Consider the following 21,813-nt stretch of genomic DNA (forward strand, 5'->3'; position numbering starts at 1 on the left):
GCAAAATCCACCAGTGTCAACAAAATCACCGTCAGTGTCTATGGCACAATCATCACAATTGTCCGTCATGAGACTGGAATTGTACGAGTAAGTATTCATAATAAAAATGTTACACAGAGGGTGGGTTGTGATTATTTTCTCAAATGGAAAGTTTAACTATACTACTAGTTCACATAATAAATTTTGTTTGCTTACTTTGTTCAGATTAGTGATTCGCTTTGGTACCTTCCAATCTCCTTGGACAATGGCAGAGTAACGCTTCAGCAAAGTGGTCTGTCGGTTATAATCAAGACAGATTTTGGACTGTCAGTACAGTATGACTGGGATCAATATATGGTGGTAAAAATACCAGGGAGCTTCATGGGAAGGATGTGTGGCATGTGTGGAAACTACAATGGGAAGAAAGAGGATGACCTAACCACTCCCGCTGGCAGTGTAACAGACAGTATTCAACAACTGGGAAAGAGCTGGAGAGTACCAGGTTTACCAGGAGAAGCCTACTGCAATGATGATTGTGGAGGGCAATGTAAGAGTTGTCAGGGAGAATCATGGTTTGAACGTTTGGCTGCAAAGGCCTTCTGTCACTTAGCCACGATTCTCAGCGATGGTCCATTCCGAGACTGCAGCTCTGTCATTGATCCAAAGGTTTTGTATGAAAATTGCTTATTCGACTACTGCATGGGGAAAGGATACAAAAACTTCCTATGTAAAACAGCAGAAATTTATACTGACGCTTGTCAACGAGCTGGTGTCCATGTGCATAACTGGAGACACACTATTGGCTGTTGTAAGTATAGATTGTATTATAGATTATAGAATGAATACATGTTGAATATATGTTTCTCTTTTTTTAGTAATATATCAGTTTACATGGATATGCTATTATCTAAAATTGAGCAGTTTATTTATGTTTAATGAAAAATGTCTTAAATTTGTAATAGATACATTTGTGGAGTTAGTGTGACGAGAGAAAGGATGAAACTTTAAGTTTGTTCTACAGAAGATATGTTCAAAATAATATTTATTTTCTAAGCTTTTTTAAAGCAACTAATACAATAATAATAATAATAATAATAATAATAATAATAGAATACAAATTTCTGCAGTCAGAAATCATCTACCAAACCTATGAAACTAAAAACATATATTTCCTCAGCTAACCCTAGCTGCCCAGCAAACAGTCACTTTGATTCCTGTGCCTGTCCTGCCACCTGTGAGAATCCCACTCCTTCTGCTGAATGTAAAGCAAACTGTGTAGAAGCTTGCACTTGTGATGATGGATACTTGTGGAGTGGAAACAAGTGTGTCCCCAAGACTCAGTGTGGCTGCATGTATAAAAATGGAAACAATGAGCGCTACTTACAGGCTGGAGAATCCATCTGGGCTGATGAGAACTGCAACACCAAATGCACCTGCAATCCAGGAAACGCTGAAATCATATGTGAAAACAGTGGTTGCTCAGCCGGAACGGAATGCAGTGTAGTCAAAGGGATCAGAGGCTGCCATCCAGTACATCATGCCACCTGTTCGATTTATGGAGATCCTCATTATAACACATTTGACAACAGCAGCTATGCCTTTCAGGGCACTTGTGCTTACATTGCTGCTCAGGGCTGCCACCTGGAGGGTACCCAACTGATTCCATTTACAGTTATAGTAGAGAATGCAGAGTGGAATGAGATTCAAGCCTTTCCAAATGTCTCGATGGCCAAGGTGGTAATCGTCCAAGTGTATGGCATGACATTAGTGCTGCAAAGGAATCAATTATATCAGTTAACGGTTAGTACAATCTGTGTGCTATACACTGTCAACTATATTTCTATACTGTATATCTTGTAGCCTATAAGTATTTAACAATAACACTGAGTAATCACAGGGTCTCACATTTTTAAGTTGTTGTTCCTTTTACAATTAACTTAGTTTTATTTAGATAATACATATTTAACAGAAACTATTAAATAGCAACATGAAGATTAAAGAAAAATTGCTGTTGAGAAGTATGACAGAACTAAATATTTTGCTTATGTCTGGAAAACTAAAAGAGGCTTAAATCCAGATGCATTCCTAAGTAGGTGGATAGAATTTTGAGTGGTTTGGCTTACTAACATATTCGCTTATTATTATTATTATTATTATTATGTTACTTGTTATAAAATGTCAGTTAGTGGAAAATGGTGTAAAAAAAAAAGTAGTTAATATGCAACCTAGAGGTCTGGCAAAAACTATGCCTGCCTACTCGTGTTCATTTTTTGCAGTTCTGGAACGTTTAGTTTTATTGACTAAGGTAACATATATGTCTAGATAGCTGTACTTTCTAAAGAGCACCATTGCAAAAGTTGCATTTTAGTATATCACATGCCATCTTTTGGAGTGGGTAATGTTGTAACCAAATATGAAAACAATAACTTATTTTATTCTATGTTTTAGATTAATGAATTACTAATGAACATTCCTGCAAGTTTGGATAATGGAAAAGTAAGGATTCAGCAAGAGGGCGATCAAAACGTAATATTAACAGACTTTGGCCTAAGAGTTGCCTTCAATATGATTTATCATGTCACCATTACAGTCCCAAGCAGCTACGTAGGAAAGACCTGTGGCTTGTGCGGAAACTTTAATGGCAATAAGAATGATGATTACCTGTTGCCAGAAGGCAAGGAAACCAAAGATATGAAAACATTTACATCTGCATGGAAAGTGCCCATGCCTGGTCTTGTGTGTGATGAAGGCTGCAATGGTGATTTCTGTCCAAAGTGTCCTGAAGATAAGAAAACTGCATTTGAAAAAGACTGTAGTATTATTACCAACCCCGAAGGTCCATTTGCTGCCTGTCACAGTGTAATTAACCCTGATTCCTACCTCAAAGATTGTGCCTATGATGTCTGCATGGGTGACGGAAATCAGAATATGGTCTGTCAAGACATTGCTGCATACATGATTGCTTGTCAGGATGCAGGCGTTACTGTTCTAAATTGGAGAACGCCAACATTTTGTCGTAAGTATTAAGCAAACATGTAGAAAGCAATTAAGAACAATAAGACATTATAAACTTCTAAACCTTTTTCGTGACTATTCCTTGCAGCTTACACCTGTCCTGCCAACAGTGTCTACGACATGTGTACAAAAGTATGTGACGCACCATGTCCTGGTCTTTCTGATATAATGATATGCAATATTCAGACCTGTTCTGAAGGCTGCATGTGTAAACCTGGATTCTTTAACAACGGAACTGGCTGTGTTACAGCAGATCATTGTAGCTGTTATGAGAATGGAATCACCTATCAGGTATGTCACATCTATAGTATGTAATAGATGTAATAGATTTGAGGATGCTGGTGGTTATAGAACTTTTTGTAGTCTTTTTTTGATACTCAAGTAAAATGAAAAGAGAACAAAACAGAAATAATTTGAGCAAACTCAAACCAAACCAGCTCTTTAATTTAATGCAAGAAAAATATTACTTCCAAATAATTACACTAACAAGTGTAGAAACGTTATAATTCCCTGCTAATTCAGAGTAGTGCCTCTTATTCATAGTCCATGATTGAGTATGCCCTTGCTATCTACTCAATTCAGTATAATAACACTCCTGGTATGTCATTTAATCTTGAACAAGACCCACGAACCACACAAATATGAATATGAATTGTATTATCTTAGAAAAGATATACTGTATGTCCAAAAGTTTGTAGAGACCTGCCTATATAATGACTCCACTCTTCTGGGAAGGTTTTACTTTACAGTAGATATTGGAGCTTGGCTGTGAGGATTTGCCCATTCAGCCACAAGAGCATTATTAGTAAGATTATTCACTGAAAATGGGTGAGGAGGCCTCAGGCTGCTCTGATATAAGAAAAGAAGAAAGCGCCAGTGTAGTCCACAACCATTTGTATATGCTCTTTATCTTTATCATATTGAGTCGACATGGCTATAAATCTTGACTACTGGTTTTAGCATGAAAACTAAAACATAATGTGTCTTTAATAAATAAATAAATGAATTTAAAGATTGCTGCAGAGATAGTGGTGATGTACTGCATATATATATATGCACATATATCAGTATAGGAATCTGGTAGTCCTGACTTTTTTTCTTTGTCTCACTAGTACTTTAGAACCCTCAATAATCTTTTTATTGAATAGCAGGTCTATACATTTAGCCACTATTGTTTTGGACAGTGTCAGTGCTGAGTGTTACATGCTACTCCATTCATATTGCTAACATTGTTTATTGCTATTTCATATAGTCTCTGGTAGTATTCCATTAGCCTCTCATAGGTAGACACAACTATAAGATGATAACAGTGGCAGTGATGATGTTTTAAACCCCTCTTACAGATTAATGAGACTATCATCACAGAATCTTGCAAAGAAAGCTTGACCTGTCTTCCTTCTGGAAAAGTAAGTCATAGAACAAAAGAATGTAGTTCACTTGAGGACTGTGAAATAAAGAATGGTGTTCGTGGCTGCTATCCAAAACCTAATGGTGAGTAAAACCTGAACAGTAATGTCACGGGTTTCGTATCTTGTGGGTTTTTTAAAGCTGTGCGCATAACTGGCAAAAAAAATTGGTTGTGCTGTAATAATCGCTATTTTATAGGTTAAGAAATAATGAGGGTGGAGACCACATTGCTAAATTAAATATAGACAATGAAATTCAAGTAAGGGTTTTAATTTTGCAGTGCAAACAGAATAAAGTCCAAAATAATAATAAAAAAATAAGCAACTGTTCAAACTATGAAGTTAATACCCAGTTCCAAAGCCATAAGTAAAGAATAGTGAATGTAATATATATATTATATGGTACATATATATGGTATTATGTTTGCACAAGCAGCAAGCACATTTTTGGTTTCTGCTAAAAATACTGCTACACTAGTTTAAAAATTCACACTCCATGTTGTGCCAAACCACCCACATCAGTGTAGACATAAGTTCTGATCACAAAAATACCAGAAGGTTAATATCTGTAGTAAAAATTTTGATTTATTGTGGAATGTTTATTAGTCAGGATAATCATTTCCAAGTCATTATTTTAAATAATTTACATTTCATCATTATCATATATTAAAACATATTTCATAACTATTCCCCTAGCTTCACCAGGTATCTGTTGGGTCATGGGAGATCCACATTATCGTACCTTCGATGGTGAATACTACAACTTCATGGGTAACTGTACTTACATCATGGCTAAAAACTGCCATGTAGACAATGATTACCCAGCATTTGAAGTACAGGCCATCAATAAACGCACTGGAAGCTCGAAAGGCACGAGTGTCAGTGGAGTCATCATTCAAGTTTATGGCCAAACCATCACCATTGTCCAACAAGAGAATGGGCTTGTCAGAGTGAGTTTCAGTATTTGGTTAAGCATTACCCTGTTAATAGCAATTGGAAATTTAAAAAAGATTTGATTGTTTTAATGTTCATGTTCTAATATATTTCAGATTAGTGATTCGCTTTGGTACCTTCCAATCTCTTTGGACAATGGCAAAGTAACACTTCAGCAAAGTGGTCTCTCAGTAATAATCGAGACAGACTTTGGATTGTCAGTCCAGTATGACTGGGATCAGTATTTGGTGGTGAAAATACCAGTTAGATTTATGGGAAGGATGTGTGGCATGTGTGGGAACTTCAATGGAATTAAGGGCGATGACCTTGCCACTTCCAGTGGCAGTGAAGCAGGCAGCATTCCACAACTGGGGAAGAGCTGGAGAGTACCAGGTTCTGTGGGTGAAGCCTACTGTACAGATGATTGTGTGGGCCAGTGTGAGAGTTGCCAGGAAGTATCATGGTTTAAACATCTAGCAGCAGAGTCATTCTGTCACTTGGCTACCATACTTACTGATGGTCCTTTACGTGATTGCAGTGCTCTCATTGACCCCAAGGTTTTCTATGAAAACTGTCTTCTGGATTACTGCATGGGAAAAGGATTCAAGAATTTTCTATGTAAAACATCAGAGATTTATACAGATGCTTGTCAGCGAGCTGGCATTCATGTGCACGACTGGAGACACATCATTGGTTGTCGTAAGTTTTATGAAACTTGTTATTTTGGTCATAGAATATGAAGTGTTACTTAAGGATATAAAATTTTGGTAAACTTTTTCAGTTCTCAATTGTATTTGTACTATACTGGCTTACACAGTATATGACTCTCGATATAAATATATATACTGTTTATAGAGATACAAAGGTTAATTAAACAGTAATATATGTTTTATTTATTGGCTGCATTAAGTATTCACCCCAAGAGCACCACCCTAGGCTGCAACATCTGCAAGTTTTCTATGACATGATCCTTTGCAGCTTTGTAATTCTGCAAAATGTTTGCCCATTTTTCTTGAAGGATTTGTTTAAACTCAAGCATTCCTATGATATGATGCTACCACTACCACCAAATAGCACCAAAATGCTTCATTACAATTTTTATTTGCCAAAAATGTAAAGCATTTTTGCACAATAATTTTTTTTTAATCGCAAAAAATATAAAGCATTTTGCTTAATATATAGATTTATATAGAGGGGGCGCTTCAATATTATGAGCTATTTTTTAGGTGAAGATGGGTGAATTTCTATGTATATTACTAAAGCAGTTTCTTGTAGATATCTGTAAACTTCTTTTGAACAAGAATGTATGGATTTACTGAAAATATTTTTTATCCAGCAACGCCTAAATGTCCAGCAAACAGTCACTTTGAGACCTGTGCCTGCCCTGCTACATGTGAGAATCCCACTCCTTCTGCCGATTGTAAAACAAACTGTCTAGAGGCTTGCACCTGCGATTATGGATACTTGTGGAGTGGAAACAAGTGTGTCCCTAAGAATCAGTGTGGCTGTGTGTACAAAAATGGCGGTGAGGAGCGTTACTTACAGGCTGGAGAATCCATCTGGGCTGATAACAGTTGCACTAACAACTGCACTTGCAACCCGACAAATGGTAAAATTATTTGTGAAAATGCTCAGTGCCCAGTTGGAACAGCTTGCAATATTAATAATGGAATCAGAGCCTGCCAACCACTCTCTCATGCCAGCTGTAATATTTATGGAGATCCTCATTACAACACATTTGACAACACCACCTATGACTTCATGGGCACCTGCACTTACACTGCCGCTCAGGGATGCCACCTAGATGGAACGCAACTTACCCCATTTACAGTTGTAGTAGAGAATGAGGAATGGAATGAAATCCAAGCTACTCCAAATGTGTCTATGGCCAAGGTGGTTGCTGTGGAGGTCTATGGTATGATATTAGTCCTGAGAAGAAATCAGATACATCAGGTCATGGTTAGTATATTCTTAATAACAGTTTTACATATATGTATGTATGCAACATACATATATGATGTAAGGTTTATACAATAATGTAATATAAATTGCTCTGTTTTCATTATGTTTGTAGTGTAATTTGTAAAAATAATTAGCAAATTACAATATACTACCTAATCAACAGTCTTTAAGACTCCTGTGTAGGCTAGGTCATTTTTTACTAATGGTAATTTCAAGCTACAATGGAATTCAGGGATTACCTGTATTGAGTTGTGTAAACATATTTCTTATCTGGTTTAGTATTCTAAAGTGTTCTAGAATGTTTTTGACCAACCTTTATTTGTAGAATTTTGTTAATATAAATATAATTTACCAAAGCATTATCTGAAACTACTTTTCTTTCAGATTAATGGTGTCCTAACTAATATCCCTTTAAGCCTCAATAATGGTGAAGTGATAGTCCAGCAGGAGGGCAACAATAATGTGATCATTACAAATTTTGGACTGAAAGTGGCCTATGACATGATTTACCATGTTATTATCACAGTCCCCAGCACTTATCTTGGAAAGACCTGTGGTATGTGTGGAAACTATAACGGAAATAAGAACGACGATTTCCTGCTGCCAGATGGCATAGAAACCAAAGATATAAAAACATTTGGAGCGGCATGGAAAGTGGCAGTTCCTGGTGTTGTGTGCGATGATGGCTGCAGTGGGGATTTCTGTCCAAAGTGCCCTGAAGATAAGAAACTTGTATTTGAAAAGGACTGTGGCATTATTACCAACCCTGAAGGTCCATTTGCTGCCTGTCACAGTATAATTAACCCTGAATCCTACTTTAGAGATTGTGTTTATGACGTCTGCATGGGTGAAAGTGATCAACATATGCTGTGCCACAGTGTCACTGCATACATGACTGCCTGTCAGGACTATAAAGTTTCCATTAAGAGCTGGAGAACACCAACATTTTGCCGTAAGTGAATATGTAATAATTAGGTATATAAGAGGTAACAACAATGAGCTGAAAAAGATGTGAGTAAAAAAAATGCATATAAACTAAAAGTAAAAGAAGAAACTTTAGATAATTTATTAATATTTAACAAAAAACTAAACTTACCAGCATCATATTTATGCAACTTAGCCTACTAAAAGTTACCAAAATTACCCACACCATTTGTAAATACAATCAAATGTGTTAGATAAAGTGAAATTTTTTCCTATTTAACTGAAGTTTCACCAATCAATTACTTTATTTTTAACTTGTTTTTAATGGTTTAATACATTGAAAAGATTTCTCAAACCAAACCTTTATCCTTGTTCTCTGTAGCTCTGAAGTGCCCTGACAACAGTGCCTATGAAATTTGTGCAACGGCATGTGACACACCTTGCCCTGGCCTCTCTGATGTCATCAAATGCAATGTTCAGACCTGTGTTGAAGGCTGTAGGTGTAAACCTGGATTCTTCAACAATGGAACAGGCTGCGTTAAAGAGGATCAGTGTAGCTGTTATGCGAATGGCAAAACCTTAAAGGTAAGTTACCTCTTTTACTTTTTTAAGTAAATCTTAAGCAAAGTCACATTTAAGTAATTTAAGTAAATTGCCTGCATTTGCTCATATGATTAACTTTGTTGTGCATCTACAGGTCACTTTGTATATATGACAACAAAAAATGTATGAAAGAAAAACACTCAAAATATATTTACAATGCAGTGAGTTTCCAATATTTATTGACATTTCTTAAAGACCAGCAGGTCCAAGAAGCATAATTATGATTAATGCACTCAGTAGTGAAAGTTTGATCTCTTAATATAATAAAAACTTCTTAGTCCAACCCGCAAGAATTCTCTTGACACAAGAACTCACACACACCTAAATTGGTCCTGTTGCTTTAGGAAAATACTCCAAATATCAACTTATGTGTATAAAAGACACCAGTCACAGAATCACCCTCTTTCATTCAAACCTTTACACTACTATGGGAAAGACCAAAGAGCTGTTAAAGAACGTCAGGGACAATATTGTAGACCTGCACAAGGCTGGAATGGGCTACCAGACTATCAGATTGTTGCCTTGGCCATAGGTTTTGGGTCAATGTAATGCTAGAAGACCCATCCACCACCCATCTAAGTGTTCTGGCTAAGGCCAAGAGGTTCTCATCCAAGATTCTATAGTGCATGGCCCCATTCATGTGGTAAAGTCTTTCTGTACCCTTAGTAGAAAAATAGCCCCAAAGCAGAATGTTTCCTTCTCCATGTTTGACAGTGGGGATGGTGTTCTTGGGGTCATATTCAGCATTTCAGCATTCAGAGATTTTGCATGGAGCCCCAGAACAAGGGTGATTGACTTATCTTGTATTTCTTCCGTTGTCGAATTATCGCGCCAACACTGGTCTCTTTCTAACCAAGTGTTTTGCTGATGGTCTTGTAGCCCATTCCAGCCTTGTGCAGGTCTAAAATCTTCTTCCTGACATCCTTTGACTGCTATTTGGTCTCACTCATGGTGGTGGAGAGGTTTGAATGGAAGAGGATGATTCTGTGACGGGTGTCTTTTATACACATAATGAGTTAATATCAGGAGTTCTTTCGTAAAGAGACAGGATTCATTTGGGTGTTTGGGAGTCAGAAATCTTGCTGGTTGGTAGGGGATATTTTGGGCACTTCTAACATAATTGAAATAATCTTTGAATAATATCAACTAGACTGTAATGCTCTCTGTCCATCTTTTAAATTTCAGTATTCAGAAAGCAAACTTTATGATTCCAATTAATATCCATATTAGTAAATATACACATATGTATAGGGAGCCTAATATTGCAATACTTTGATAACGTACAAAGAAAACTCGTGGCAGAAAATGTGAAAATGCTTTATTTAAACAATGTTTTTTTTTTGTTTTAAAGAACACCCGTCGCCTTTTGTGTTAAAGATAATACAATAAAGTAGCATAAATGATGCAAAGTAGCAAAATTTTTAAATGTTAGAGGGAAAGGATAACAAAATGACATATAAATGGCAAGATTGTACGCATTCTAATAAAGAAAATAAATTGCCTCAGTTTTGTAGACAGTGCATCTATTGATGATAGGTGATACAATTTATAATTTAGATAACAGATCATGAATATCTGTTAAATTCATAATTTATTTATTATCTTTTACAGATTGGTGAGGTTGTTGTCACTGATGACTGTCAAGAAAAAATTATATGTCAAAACTCTGGTATAATGAAATATGAAAGCATGAAATGTAACACTGATGAAGCATGCCTGGTTGAGAATGGTGTTCGAGGATGCTACCCCAAACAGTGCATGCTGGGAAATGCAGGCTCCATCACCCTTTTCAATGGAACAACATGGAACGTACCATCTATAGGGGCCTTTGACTTGGTGAAAGTATGTGACGATAGTGTTATGGGCATATGGTTCCGTGTGGTGGCGGTGTTGCAAGAGAGAAATGGGGTCCTCTCAACTACAGCTGTAAACATATTCTTTGAAAATGTTCTTGTTACTGTAACCAGCCAAAATGAGATTTGGGTAAGAAAGTACTCTTTGTATCATTTTGCAAACCAATATGTTCCCTTCAGAATAAAATTAAACATTGAAATGTTGCAGAAATATTACTTCCTTTAACTAATCTGATGTTTTTTTTTCTTTCTTTTTCTTTCTTTTTTTTTTTTTTTTACAAATTTAGTTCAACGGTAGAAAGATGACTTTACCTATTATGGAAAGCAATGGGGTAACTGTTAAGGTCATCGATCAGACGGTGATCATTGAGAAGACAAATGCCATTAGATTGTCCTACAGCCTTTCACAGGGTGTCATAATCACAGTGAACAATGGAATTGCTGATAAAGTTTGTGGCGCTTGTGGGAAATTTACTGGATCTATTTCAGGTGAAAGCATAATGCTCTATATGGATCAATACAGAGCTCCTGATTTTCCCACCTGGTGAGTATACTGTACCTGCAAAATAAAAATGTAAAAAAGAACACATTCTATTTAAAATATTGTATATGTATAACAAGTGGAAAATTCTTTATATTGGAGATGTGAATGATAGCATAGTTTAATCAGATCTTTTTAACCAGTTGTGCTGTTTTTTTAGTAATAGATTTGTGTAATGTATATAAAAGGTCACATATGCATGTGTAGTACAAACTGCATCATAAAATAGTATATAATCATTTAATTAGAATTAATTAAAGTGACAAATGCTTGCAAGCCAAACTATAATATCTCATTTTTTTGTATTTTAGCACCATGTGATGGGAATTTCGAGGCTGAGAACATCAACCAAGCAAAAATATTGGATAATATATGACATAATTTCCTGCATGATTCTCTGCAATTCTAAATGAATTAATATAATAATAATATTCTATGAAATTATAAATCAAAATAAATAAAACACTTGCAATATAATATGATGTTCTTGTTTTATCCATCCATGCATCCATCCATCCATCTATGCATCCATCCATTTATCTATTTATTAAAGATCACAGGTCCTCTTTCAAAAATAAAATAACTTTTGAAAGTGTGTCCGGGTTTGTGTTTGTTTCTTTGTCTGTGATCCTCGTGAAAAATCCAAAAAGAACTACCATGAATGCAAGCTCAAGTGTTTGTAATAACCACTGCATTCCCCTGACTTGAACATTGCTAATTGTGCACCATTGTGTAGAATGTGCACATGCATGGCAGTATCTCACAAATAGTATCTGAGATAACAGTATCTCTCATGCATAATGAATAGTATCCGAGTGGTTACATTTTTACAGTTTGATTTTTTTCCTCTCTCATTGCTTAAAAATCTCAAAATATCACTTTGATTTCCTGTATTCTCTAATTTCCATTGGCTCTGTTTCTTCTCTTTTTTCTTTTGGAAGAGCGCTTTATTCCCTGTTTGAGGGTTTAAAAGCAGTGAGTGGAGGCCATTCCCATCAAAATTAAGAACACACTACAGTAACCACATTTAAGATTCGTAATTTCTCTGCTATGGAAAGCATCCAGCTCAGTTAGTTGGCTCTTTGACAGAGAATATCTTATCATTAGAGGAGTGCATCAAAAGTCTAGAGAGAATTAGTGAGTGCAAGAGCAGTCTGGAAAGTCTGGATGCCCTAGGTGGAGTTAGCATTCCCCCGACCCCCGCATTAGAGCCCTCGCAGCAGGGCGAGTGGGTGACGACTCAGCGGCATACTTGCAAAGCCAAAGCTAATGCTAAGGCTAACCCATGGGAGCACTATTTCTCTAGGCTTCACGTGTTTAACAGGTTTGCTCTCATCAATGAAGAAAGACTGAGAAACTTCAAAGAGCTCTGGTTATAGGAGACTCTATTCTGAGGCACATGAAATTAGCTAGAACTTTAGGGGCAGCAGCAGCACAGGTCAGGTGTATACCAGGAGCCAGGGCACCGGACATAGCAGGTCAGCTTAGGTTTCAGGAAAGCACAGGTTCTCTAAGATAGTTTTTCACATAGGAGCTAATGATATACGCTTTCGACAGTCAGAGGTTACTAAGAGTAATATTATAACGGTGTGTAAATTAGCGAAGGCAATGTCCAATGTAGTAACATGCTCTGGCCCCGTCCCAATGCGGTGTGGCGATGTAGCTTACAGCATGGTATGGTCGCTGAACTGTTGGATATCTGAGTGGTGCTCCAAAAACAATGTGGGCTTCATAGGTAATTGAAGCAATTTTGAGGGCAAGGCTGGCCTGTTAGGGCGGGACGGTATACCTCCCACTCGGGAAGGGGCTGCTCTTATTTCTTTTAGTATAGGTCATAGTCTCAGAACAGCATTAGTTAACAAGGGACTGTCCAGAGCCAAGGCCAGGGAGCAGACAGACAGGCTAAACCGACCGTCTGCTAGCTGCACAAAGTTGTCACTCAGGATCCACCATATTGAGACTGTGTCTGTCCCCCGAGTGAAACCAAAATGTAGAAATTCTCAAAAAGTATGTTTAAGTACCTGATTAACTTTAAATTAAATAGGACTGAATGCACAGCCAGCTCCTCTGATCTAAAGATTGTTGAATATTAGATGTCTCATGTCAAAAGCGCTGACTATAAACAAAACGACCAGGAGTTTAAAATAATGTGTTTGACAGAAACGTGGATTAAACAGAATGAATATGTAGCATCAAATGAAGCGAGTCCTCCTGGGTATAGTTACATACACCAGCCCCGTCTAAATGACAAAGGAGGTGGAGTCGCCGCTATTTATAATAATAATCTAAACGTCACACAAAAAAATAAACACAAATGTAAAACATTTGAAGTTCTTTACACCAACATATAATATTTAGTGTCCAAAAGTAGGTCTTTTCGGTCAATTCCATTAATTATTATTAATGGACCCCCAGGGCACTACTCTGATTTTCTCATACAATTTGCAGATTTTGTCATAAATTTTGCTACTTCTTTAGACAAAGCTTTCATTGTTGGTGACTTTAATATTCATTTTGATAATTAGGAAGACTCTTCAAGAGCAGCTGTTGTTTCCATTCTAGATTCAGTGGGAATTAATCAGAATGTTATAGGACCCACTCATAGTGGTGGACACACTCTTGATTTGTTATTAACATTTGGATTAAAAATAAATTTTTTTGTCATAATTCCACAGTCTGAAGCTATTTCAGATCATTACCTTATCTCTTATAAAATCTGCCACAGTCTTTGGCAGATTTGCCAAAATCTAAACGTCTGGCAGAGGTACAATCTGCCATTAGTACCTCGTCAGCTACAGCAGCGGGTTTTATCAATAATAGAGTCTTTCCGGAGTCTCCAACTGCACAGTGTCTTAACTGCCAACTGCTTTAACTTTTATACAACAATAAGGACACATAATAATCCATATCCTTCTCTTCCTGTCACCCCCCCCTTTCTCTCATAAGGTTTCCTCCTTATGCCATCTCAGTAAGATTTTTCTTGCCACAGTCGCCACCGGCTTGCTCATTAGGGAAAAACTTAATGCAAGTTATACACTTTTGCAGCAAAGAAAAACTTGTGTTATAATGTAACTGATTACATTGTGAAGATTTAGAATTCAGACATTCAGTAAACACATTGAACAACAGTGTTTTCGACAGTGACGAATCAAAACACTACGAACACTCTAGACAACAAAGAACGAACTCTAAATGTGCACGTGCACAGGTCTAACCTACTAGACTTCATGTAATATAAGCCTTAATAGCCCTGCAGTAAATGTGCTGTGTGCTTGTGATTGATGAATGTGCAGGGTAAAAATCCAAGTGAAATTGCATTAAATCTGGTTGTTTTAAAAAATGTAGTTTCCTGTTATTGACTAATCTGCATTTTTGTAGATTTACATTTTATTCTCATTAATTCCCATATATTTCCTTTAATTCCCATGGAAAGTTTCCAGTCTTGAAAATAAGTAATTATAGAGATGTATTTCTAATTATAAAAAGTCATTATAGAGTTTATTAGAGTTTATTAGAGTTTTGGAATGCCATGCAGTCTTGAATTTAATCAGGACATTAGTGTCTATTGAGTTTGATATATCTTCTTATGTATATGTTATCTTTTTTAGATTAGGCTGCTGGATCTTGTTCCAACCCTCATTAATTTTAAAATCTGATAACATGCGGTCTGTGAAGATACACTTGAAACACAAGGCCATGTTTGAATAGCTATCTGTCTCAGCTGCACATACACAATACAATGTATAGCTGGTGTAAAAATTGTCTTACACATTAGTTAGATGCTAATATCTTTTATTTATATAATCCAATGTAAAATTAGAGCAAAGCATATAGGATCTTGTTATCATGTCACACAGGGAATTTAACAAAAGGCACTTGGAAAGTCAGATGCGCTCCATAAAGCAAAATATTCATTGAAGCCTTGATGCTGGACATTTAACATTTTGTTGTCACTTCCACAGGCACCACACACCTTTTGCGACATTTCATAACTCAAGCTCAATTCAAGGCCAAGTGAAAGACTAAAAGACACTCTCAAGCTATCCTTCTTTTCAATTGTGAGTGTTTCTTTAGTTAACTGAACCGTCACTTCATTGTTCAGCTGCTGTGGCAGAGTGACAAGTTTTCCATTGATCTGAAAAACAAAACAAAACAAATACTTTATATATGATAGAATAGCCAGAATAGAATAGCCTTTATTTGTCACATATACATTACAGCACAGTGAAATGTTGTTCTTCACATATCCCAGCTTGCTTGGAAGCTGGGGTCAGAGCACAGGGTCGGCCATGATACGGCGCCCCTGGAGCACACAGAGGGTTAAGGGCCTTGCTCAAGGGCCCAAGAGTGGCAGCTTGGCAATACCGAGGCTTGAACCCCCGACCTTCCGATCAGTAATCCAGCGCCTTAACCACTGGAGCCACCACTCCCCCAATTATAATATAATATAAATTATATAATTATATATAATACAATTATATAATTATGATGTAAATTATAATATAATATAAAATTTGTCAGAATTATTGATAAGTTAATAATTTTAAATTTTAATTTCTTTTACTTTAACTAAATTAAACTTTTGCAAAACAAAATGTTTGTGCATATATTGTTTTAAGGTATATTTTATTTTGCTTTTGCAACATTTGTCTAAATCAGTTAATTTCTTATTTTCTTTTGGAAAAAAAAAAAATAGGGTTAGAGTTCAATCTTTCTGTTCAATGTATATTTATTTTATGATTAACACAACTCACAAATACAAAACAACTTTTGTAAAATGTATCTTGTTTGCAGACACAGTTTTTTTATGTTTTCACATTCCATGTCAATTTTTGCAGAATCATAATCCTACAGTTTTAAATTATCTTTTAGACACTTTGAAGAAGCTAGGGAAGTTGCAACTTAAACTACACCTGGATTAGAACTGGCATTATGCCTCATTTTAGCTTTATTGTATATACATTGTTTTTTTTTTATATATATATATATATATATATATATATATATATATATATATATATATATATATATATATATATATATATATATATATATATATATATATATATAATGAGTGCTTTAGAATTGCATTTAGGATACATACCCAAGTGTCCTGCTTGCTGGTGACAGTAATAAAGATGTCTTTAAAGTAGACATACACAGCCAGAACACTGCTTTCGCTTCCAGAAGGTCCTAACTCAACCACTACTCTGAACCATTCAGCTTCAAGAGCACCATCACAAACTTTCACTAGCTCATAGGCTCCTACAGATGTGATGCCCCAGGTTTCTCCACTGAAAAGGCTAAAGGAGCCACTAGCCTCCAAACGGCACTGCCTTGGGTAGCATCCACGAACACCATTCCTAATTCCGCATACCTCATTACTTCCACAAATTATACTTTCTTTTTTTAAATGTCCAGATGGAAGACAGGTTAAACGTTCTTGACAGTTCTCTGTGATGATAGACTCACCAATCTACAAATGTAAACATGTTTATAATTGAAATACTTTGCAATGTGACTTTGTGAATGTCTCAGTTAAGTATAAGGTTAGCATAAGTTAATTATATACTTCATCTTATTTTTTGCGTAAGTCCTACCTTATAGGTGTGTCCATTCTCATAGCAGCCACATTGATCTGCTGTAACACAGCCAGTCCCATTGTTAAAAAATCCAGGTTTACACATGCAACCCTCAGCACAGGTCTGAATATTACACTTTATCACACCAGAAAGGCCAGGACATGGTGTGTCACATGCTTTTGCACAGATTTCATAGACAGTGTTGGGAGGACATGTTAACGCTGCAAAAAAAAAGATATCAACTTAGATTAACTGGAAATGAGAATACCGTTGCAGTTAAAAGCGGTATAAAATGAGTTTTGTTCTTACGACAGAATGTAGGTGTTCTCCAGTTTTCAACCATGACTCCAAAAGTCTGGCAGTCGGACATGTAGGCAGCGACACTGTGGCACAGCATATGTTCATCTCCCTCACTCATGCAGACGTCATAAACACAATCTTTGAAGTAGGATTCGGGGTTAATTATACTGTGACATGCAGCAAATGGACCTTCAGTGTTGGTAATGATACTACAGTCCTTCTCAAACACAACTTTCTCATTTTGAGGGCACTTTGGACAGAAATCACCACTGCATCCATCATCACACACAACACCAGGGACTGCTACTTTCCATGCTGCTCCAAAAATCTTTTTATCTTTGGTTTCTTTCCCGTCTGGCAGCAAGAAATCGTCATTCTTATTACCATTAAAGTTTCCACACATGCCACAGGTCCTTCCTGCATATGTGCCAGGGACTGTGATGATAACTTGATAAACCATATCATAGGCCACTTTTAGACCAAAGTTTGTAATGATTACATTATGATAGCCCTCTTGCTGGACTATCACTTGCCCATCATTGAGATTTACAGGAATGTTGGTTAAGATACCATTAACCTGAAAAAGCAGGTTGAAATACATCATGATCTACTCATTAGCTTTCTTTAAATATTTAACATTTAATACTGTAAATAACCATTTTGTTCCTTAGCAAACAAGCTGTCAACTGGCATCATCTAAGCATTTATATAATAAAATTGTTATTAAGAATATACTAACCATGACCTGATGTAGCTGATTTCTTCTGAGTATTATAGTCATGCCATAGACCTCCACAGCGACCACCTTGGCCATAGAGACATTTGGAGTTATTTGGATTTCAGTCCATTCCTCATTCTCTACTACAACTGTAAATGGGGTGAGTTGTGTTCCCTCTGAATGGCAGCTCTGAGCTGCAGTGTAAGTACAGGTGCCCATGAAGTCATAGGTGGTGTTGTCAAATGTGTTGTAGTGTGGATCTCCATAAATATTACAAGATGCATTTGGTACTTGGTGGCAGTCTCTGATTCCTTTAACAACATTGCACGCAGTTCCAATTGGACAGCTTGTGTGTTCACATATGACCTCACCATTATTCGAATTGCAGGTACATTTTTTGCTGCAGGTGTCATCAGCCCAGATGGTTTCTCCAGCCTGTAAGTAACGCTCCTCACCTCCATTTTTGTACATGCAGCCACACTGATTCTTAGGGACACACTTGTCTCCACTCCACAAGTATCCATCGTCACAAGTGCAAGCCTCTACACAGTTTGCTTTACATTCAGCAGAAGGAGTGGGATTCTCACAGGTAGCAGGACAGGCACAGGACTCAAAGTGACTGTATGGTGGGCAACTAGGGTTAGCTATAAAGAAGTAGAAAAAGAAAAAGAATACATATGTTACAGGAGGCATAGTTAGTTAATATTTAAATATTCTAAGTGACAAATCAATATTTTATCTTTTGCTTATATACAATGGAATTAAAATATTATGAAACATGAGAACAATAGCAAAAGCCCTAAAGTTGTAAAAATGTATATATTTTATTATCTTCACTTGTTCTTTTTATTTATCAGTCAGCCACTGGGAAAGCACTGTAATCCATCATAGTGTGTATTACATTAGAACTCCTTTTGCTGTTTCTCAGATAAGTAAGATGTCATGTATATTTGGTCATGTATGGTCAGTGCTTTAACTTTTAAGACTTAAACTGAAGGCATTTCCGAATTCCACAAGAAGTTAACAATAAGATATTAACAATTTAATCATTTAATAGGATGTCAATCATTTCGTAGGATGTACATTTTCACATTTCAGGGCTTTTATACAACATATTTACAGGTAAAATTTTCGGATACTTACAGCACTTTAAGAGGCCTCTCCAGTCATAAATATGTACACCAGCTTGCTTACAGGCATCTGTGTATATCTGAGCAGTTTGACATAAGAAATTGCTGACATCTTTGCCACTGCAGTAGTCAAATAGGCAGTTGTCATAGAACACATTGGGGTCAATGACACTTTTGCAGACATGCAAAGGTCCTTTTGTGAGAAGGGTAACAACACTACAGCTAAATTTTGCATTCAAGCGTGTGAACCATGACACACCCTCACAACCCAGACACTGCCCTGGACACTCATCTTGACAGAGCGCTTCTCCTGGTAAACCTGGCACTCTCCAGCTCTTTCCCAGTTCTGGAATGGTGTTTGCTACATGTCCAATGGGAGTAGTGAGGTCATCCTCTTTCTTCCCATTGAAGTTCCCACACATACCACACATCTTTCCCTGAAAGCTCCCGGGGACAGTAATTACCAGATATTGATCCCAGTCATACTGAACTGACAAACCAAAATCTGTGTGCATGGTAACTGAGAGGCTGCTTGCTTTAAGTTTCAAACGACCATTGTTCAAAGATATTGGAAAGTTCCAAAGTGAACCATTAATCTGAAATAGATGAAATGGAATTTTAGCATGGATAAATAGTAAAATTTTATTATGAAAGTTTGGTTGTATATATATATATATTTTTAAATAATGACTCATACCTTTACAAGCCCATTCTCATGCTTGTTAAAGGTGATTGTGTTCCCATACACCAAAATTGTGACCACGGAAATTAGCGTATTTTGTGTGTTGCCATTGCGTTCATTCTTAGTGTTAATCTGAAATTCTGGATGGTCATCATCTATGTGACAGTTTTTGGCAATAATGTAGGTACAGTTTCCCATGAAAGTATAGTAACTTCCATCAAACGTGCTGTAATGTGGGTCACCCATAACCAAACAGGTACCCACTGGAGCAGCTGGTGCATTTTGGGCATCTAAGTTAAGATCATTCATTTGACAATCTTCTCCTTGACATGAGACACTGATGCTGTTACAGAATTCTAAAAACAAACAAAAATATAAAAAATAACCCTATATAACCCATCTTTATATTCAGTGGTGGACAAAGTACACAAACCATGTATTTGAGTTGAACTAGAGATACACTCAGTCAAATATTACTCCAGTAAGTGTAAAAGTGCCCCCTTTTAACTTTCACTTTTTACAAAAGTATTTGTCTTCATATATATATACTTAAGTATCCAAAGGACTATGATTTATTATGCTTATAATGTTCCTATTATCATTTTTGTTACAAGTCTCTTTGCTTAATCATTTCAGTTTATGTGAAACGACTCTAATGTTACACTTAACACACCAATCTATTAATAGAATGATATTAATGAGTCAAACGCTGATTGATATCTATTACAATTATCATTAACCCAAAACCTTCCTTCCAAGAAATCATGCAAATAAGACCACAGGTGTTGTGGCAAGTTAGAGTCAGGAGTTTCTTCCATCATTTATTCCTCTTAAAATGTTCTGTTTTCTGTTGAACTGATGCTAAACTGTATGTTCATGCCATAAGTTTTTATCCACTCATAAAGAAAAAGATATTTGTCTTTAAAATGTAGCAAAGTTAAAGTAAAAGTCTCCCCTAATGGAAATACTTAATTAAATACAGATACATGAAAAACGTACTTAACAACTGACAATTACTTCGTTACTGTCCACCACTGCATATGCTTGGTCTTGGAAGCTGACTGAGATGTGGATTACTACATGGGAATTCTACTTAGAATTTTATTATTTAACAGTATTATTTTTTCTGGTCGCAAAAATCAGGACTTACCAAAGACAAGCAGAAAAGCGATGGTACAAAGAGCTGCTTTCATCTTTAAGCCTGTGACGAAGCGATTCCTCGGTTTGGTGGTAAACTAAATAAAAAACATTAAAAACAAACTAACTATTTTGCACTCACATAGTTATCAATGCATTAAAAAATATCAGTATGTGTTAAACAAGTTAATGGTACATACCGGACCTGCTTTTTTCTTGCAGTCGGTTAGGGTTTAGGTGCTGTCGCCTTATATTGTCCGGGTTGACTGAATCAGGGACCAATCAAAGCTAAGGAGTAACACTGCATGTGCACATCTATCATTGTACACGTGAAAGGTTCCACAACTAATCCAACATGTTCACTATTTCTGTGCGTGAGAACAAACTGTACTGTTACCCTAACAATCATTTGATAAATATCACGTGCAGTGCATGTATAACTTTTAGGTGTGGCAATATACTGTATATAAAAGAGCATATGTGAACACTGATTTTATATATTTGATGATATAAAATAAAAACAGGAACAATTGCTACAGATCAGTGTATAAGTATAAATCTTAGCCCAAACAACATTATAAGGGATTCCATTGCTTCAGAGAAAAAAGGAAAGAGTGGCTCCAGGTTCACCAAGACTGGAGAGATGAAGATTAAAAAAAAACATCTGAAAGTCTTATTTCCTGTTTTTTTTTTTGCTAAAATTACTTAATGTTTTTATTAACTTTCTAATCATATGTGTAAAATTCTCCTGCATCGATAGTGTTTTGGGTAAAAAGCCTGAAGAGTTATAAATCCTTTCTAGCTAAGAGTGATTTTCTCACAGATTGAATGTCATAAATTGATCAAGCTGTGGTGGCAAGTGATGTAACAGTTAAATGACACTTGTGATGAAACAGAGGCTGATTATGATAGCAATGAGCAGATGAGAGTCTAACAATGGTGGACAGTAACAAAGTAAATGTAATTTGTTACTGTAATTAAGTAGCTTTTTTTTTGCACATCTGTACTTTACTGAAGTATTTTTTTTATCTTATTTTATCTTTTATCT

The 21,813-nt window shown here is 36.3% G+C and overlaps 2 protein-coding genes across 2 annotated transcripts in view; one reads left to right on the plus strand and one right to left on the minus strand.

Moving 5' to 3' along the window:
* Positions 1 to 369: 369 nt before the first annotated feature.
* LOC310727721 (IgGFc-binding protein-like) lies at positions 370 to 11,680 on the plus strand (the record flags this gene model as incomplete). The annotated part of the gene is made up of 13 exons (XM_083544468.1): positions 370 to 526; positions 1,157 to 1,779; positions 2,428 to 2,995; positions 3,083 to 3,285; positions 4,338 to 4,485; positions 5,097 to 5,350; positions 5,450 to 6,032; positions 6,670 to 7,292; positions 7,680 to 8,247; positions 8,602 to 8,804; positions 10,434 to 10,805; positions 10,963 to 11,219; positions 11,528 to 11,680. 13 exons carry the CDS (start codon positions 370 to 372, stop codon positions 11,535 to 11,537), a joined length of 4,569 nt encoding a protein of 1,522 aa, XP_083400594.1. The 3' UTR covers positions 11,538 to 11,680.
* Positions 11,681 to 15,078: 3,398 nt separating this feature from the next.
* Positions 15,079 to 21,813, minus strand: part of LOC310727722 (zonadhesin-like) — a gene marked incomplete at its 3' end in the record, with an annotated part of 101,614 nt that continues 94,879 nt past the window's right edge. The window contains exons 2-9 of the mRNA XM_083544469.1: positions 20,779 to 21,133; positions 19,644 to 19,984; positions 18,960 to 19,542; positions 17,838 to 18,460; positions 17,108 to 17,675; positions 16,817 to 17,019; positions 16,321 to 16,692; positions 15,079 to 15,351 (exon numbers count right to left, since the gene is read on the minus strand). Of these exons, the coding sequence (XP_083400595.1) occupies positions 15,079 to 15,351; positions 16,321 to 16,692; positions 16,817 to 17,019; positions 17,108 to 17,675; positions 17,838 to 18,460; positions 18,960 to 19,542; positions 19,644 to 19,984; positions 20,779 to 20,821 (3,006 nt within the window). The 5' untranslated portion in view covers positions 20,822 to 21,133. The remainder of the gene's footprint in view (positions 15,352 to 16,320; positions 16,693 to 16,816; positions 17,020 to 17,107; positions 17,676 to 17,837; positions 18,461 to 18,959; positions 19,543 to 19,643; positions 19,985 to 20,778; positions 21,134 to 21,813) is intronic.

The sequence above is a fragment of the Silurus aristotelis genome, assembly GCF_946808225.1.
Source record: "Silurus aristotelis genome assembly, chromosome: 6".
In the NCBI taxonomy this organism is placed as follows: Eukaryota; Metazoa; Chordata; class Actinopteri; order Siluriformes; family Siluridae; genus Silurus; species Silurus aristotelis.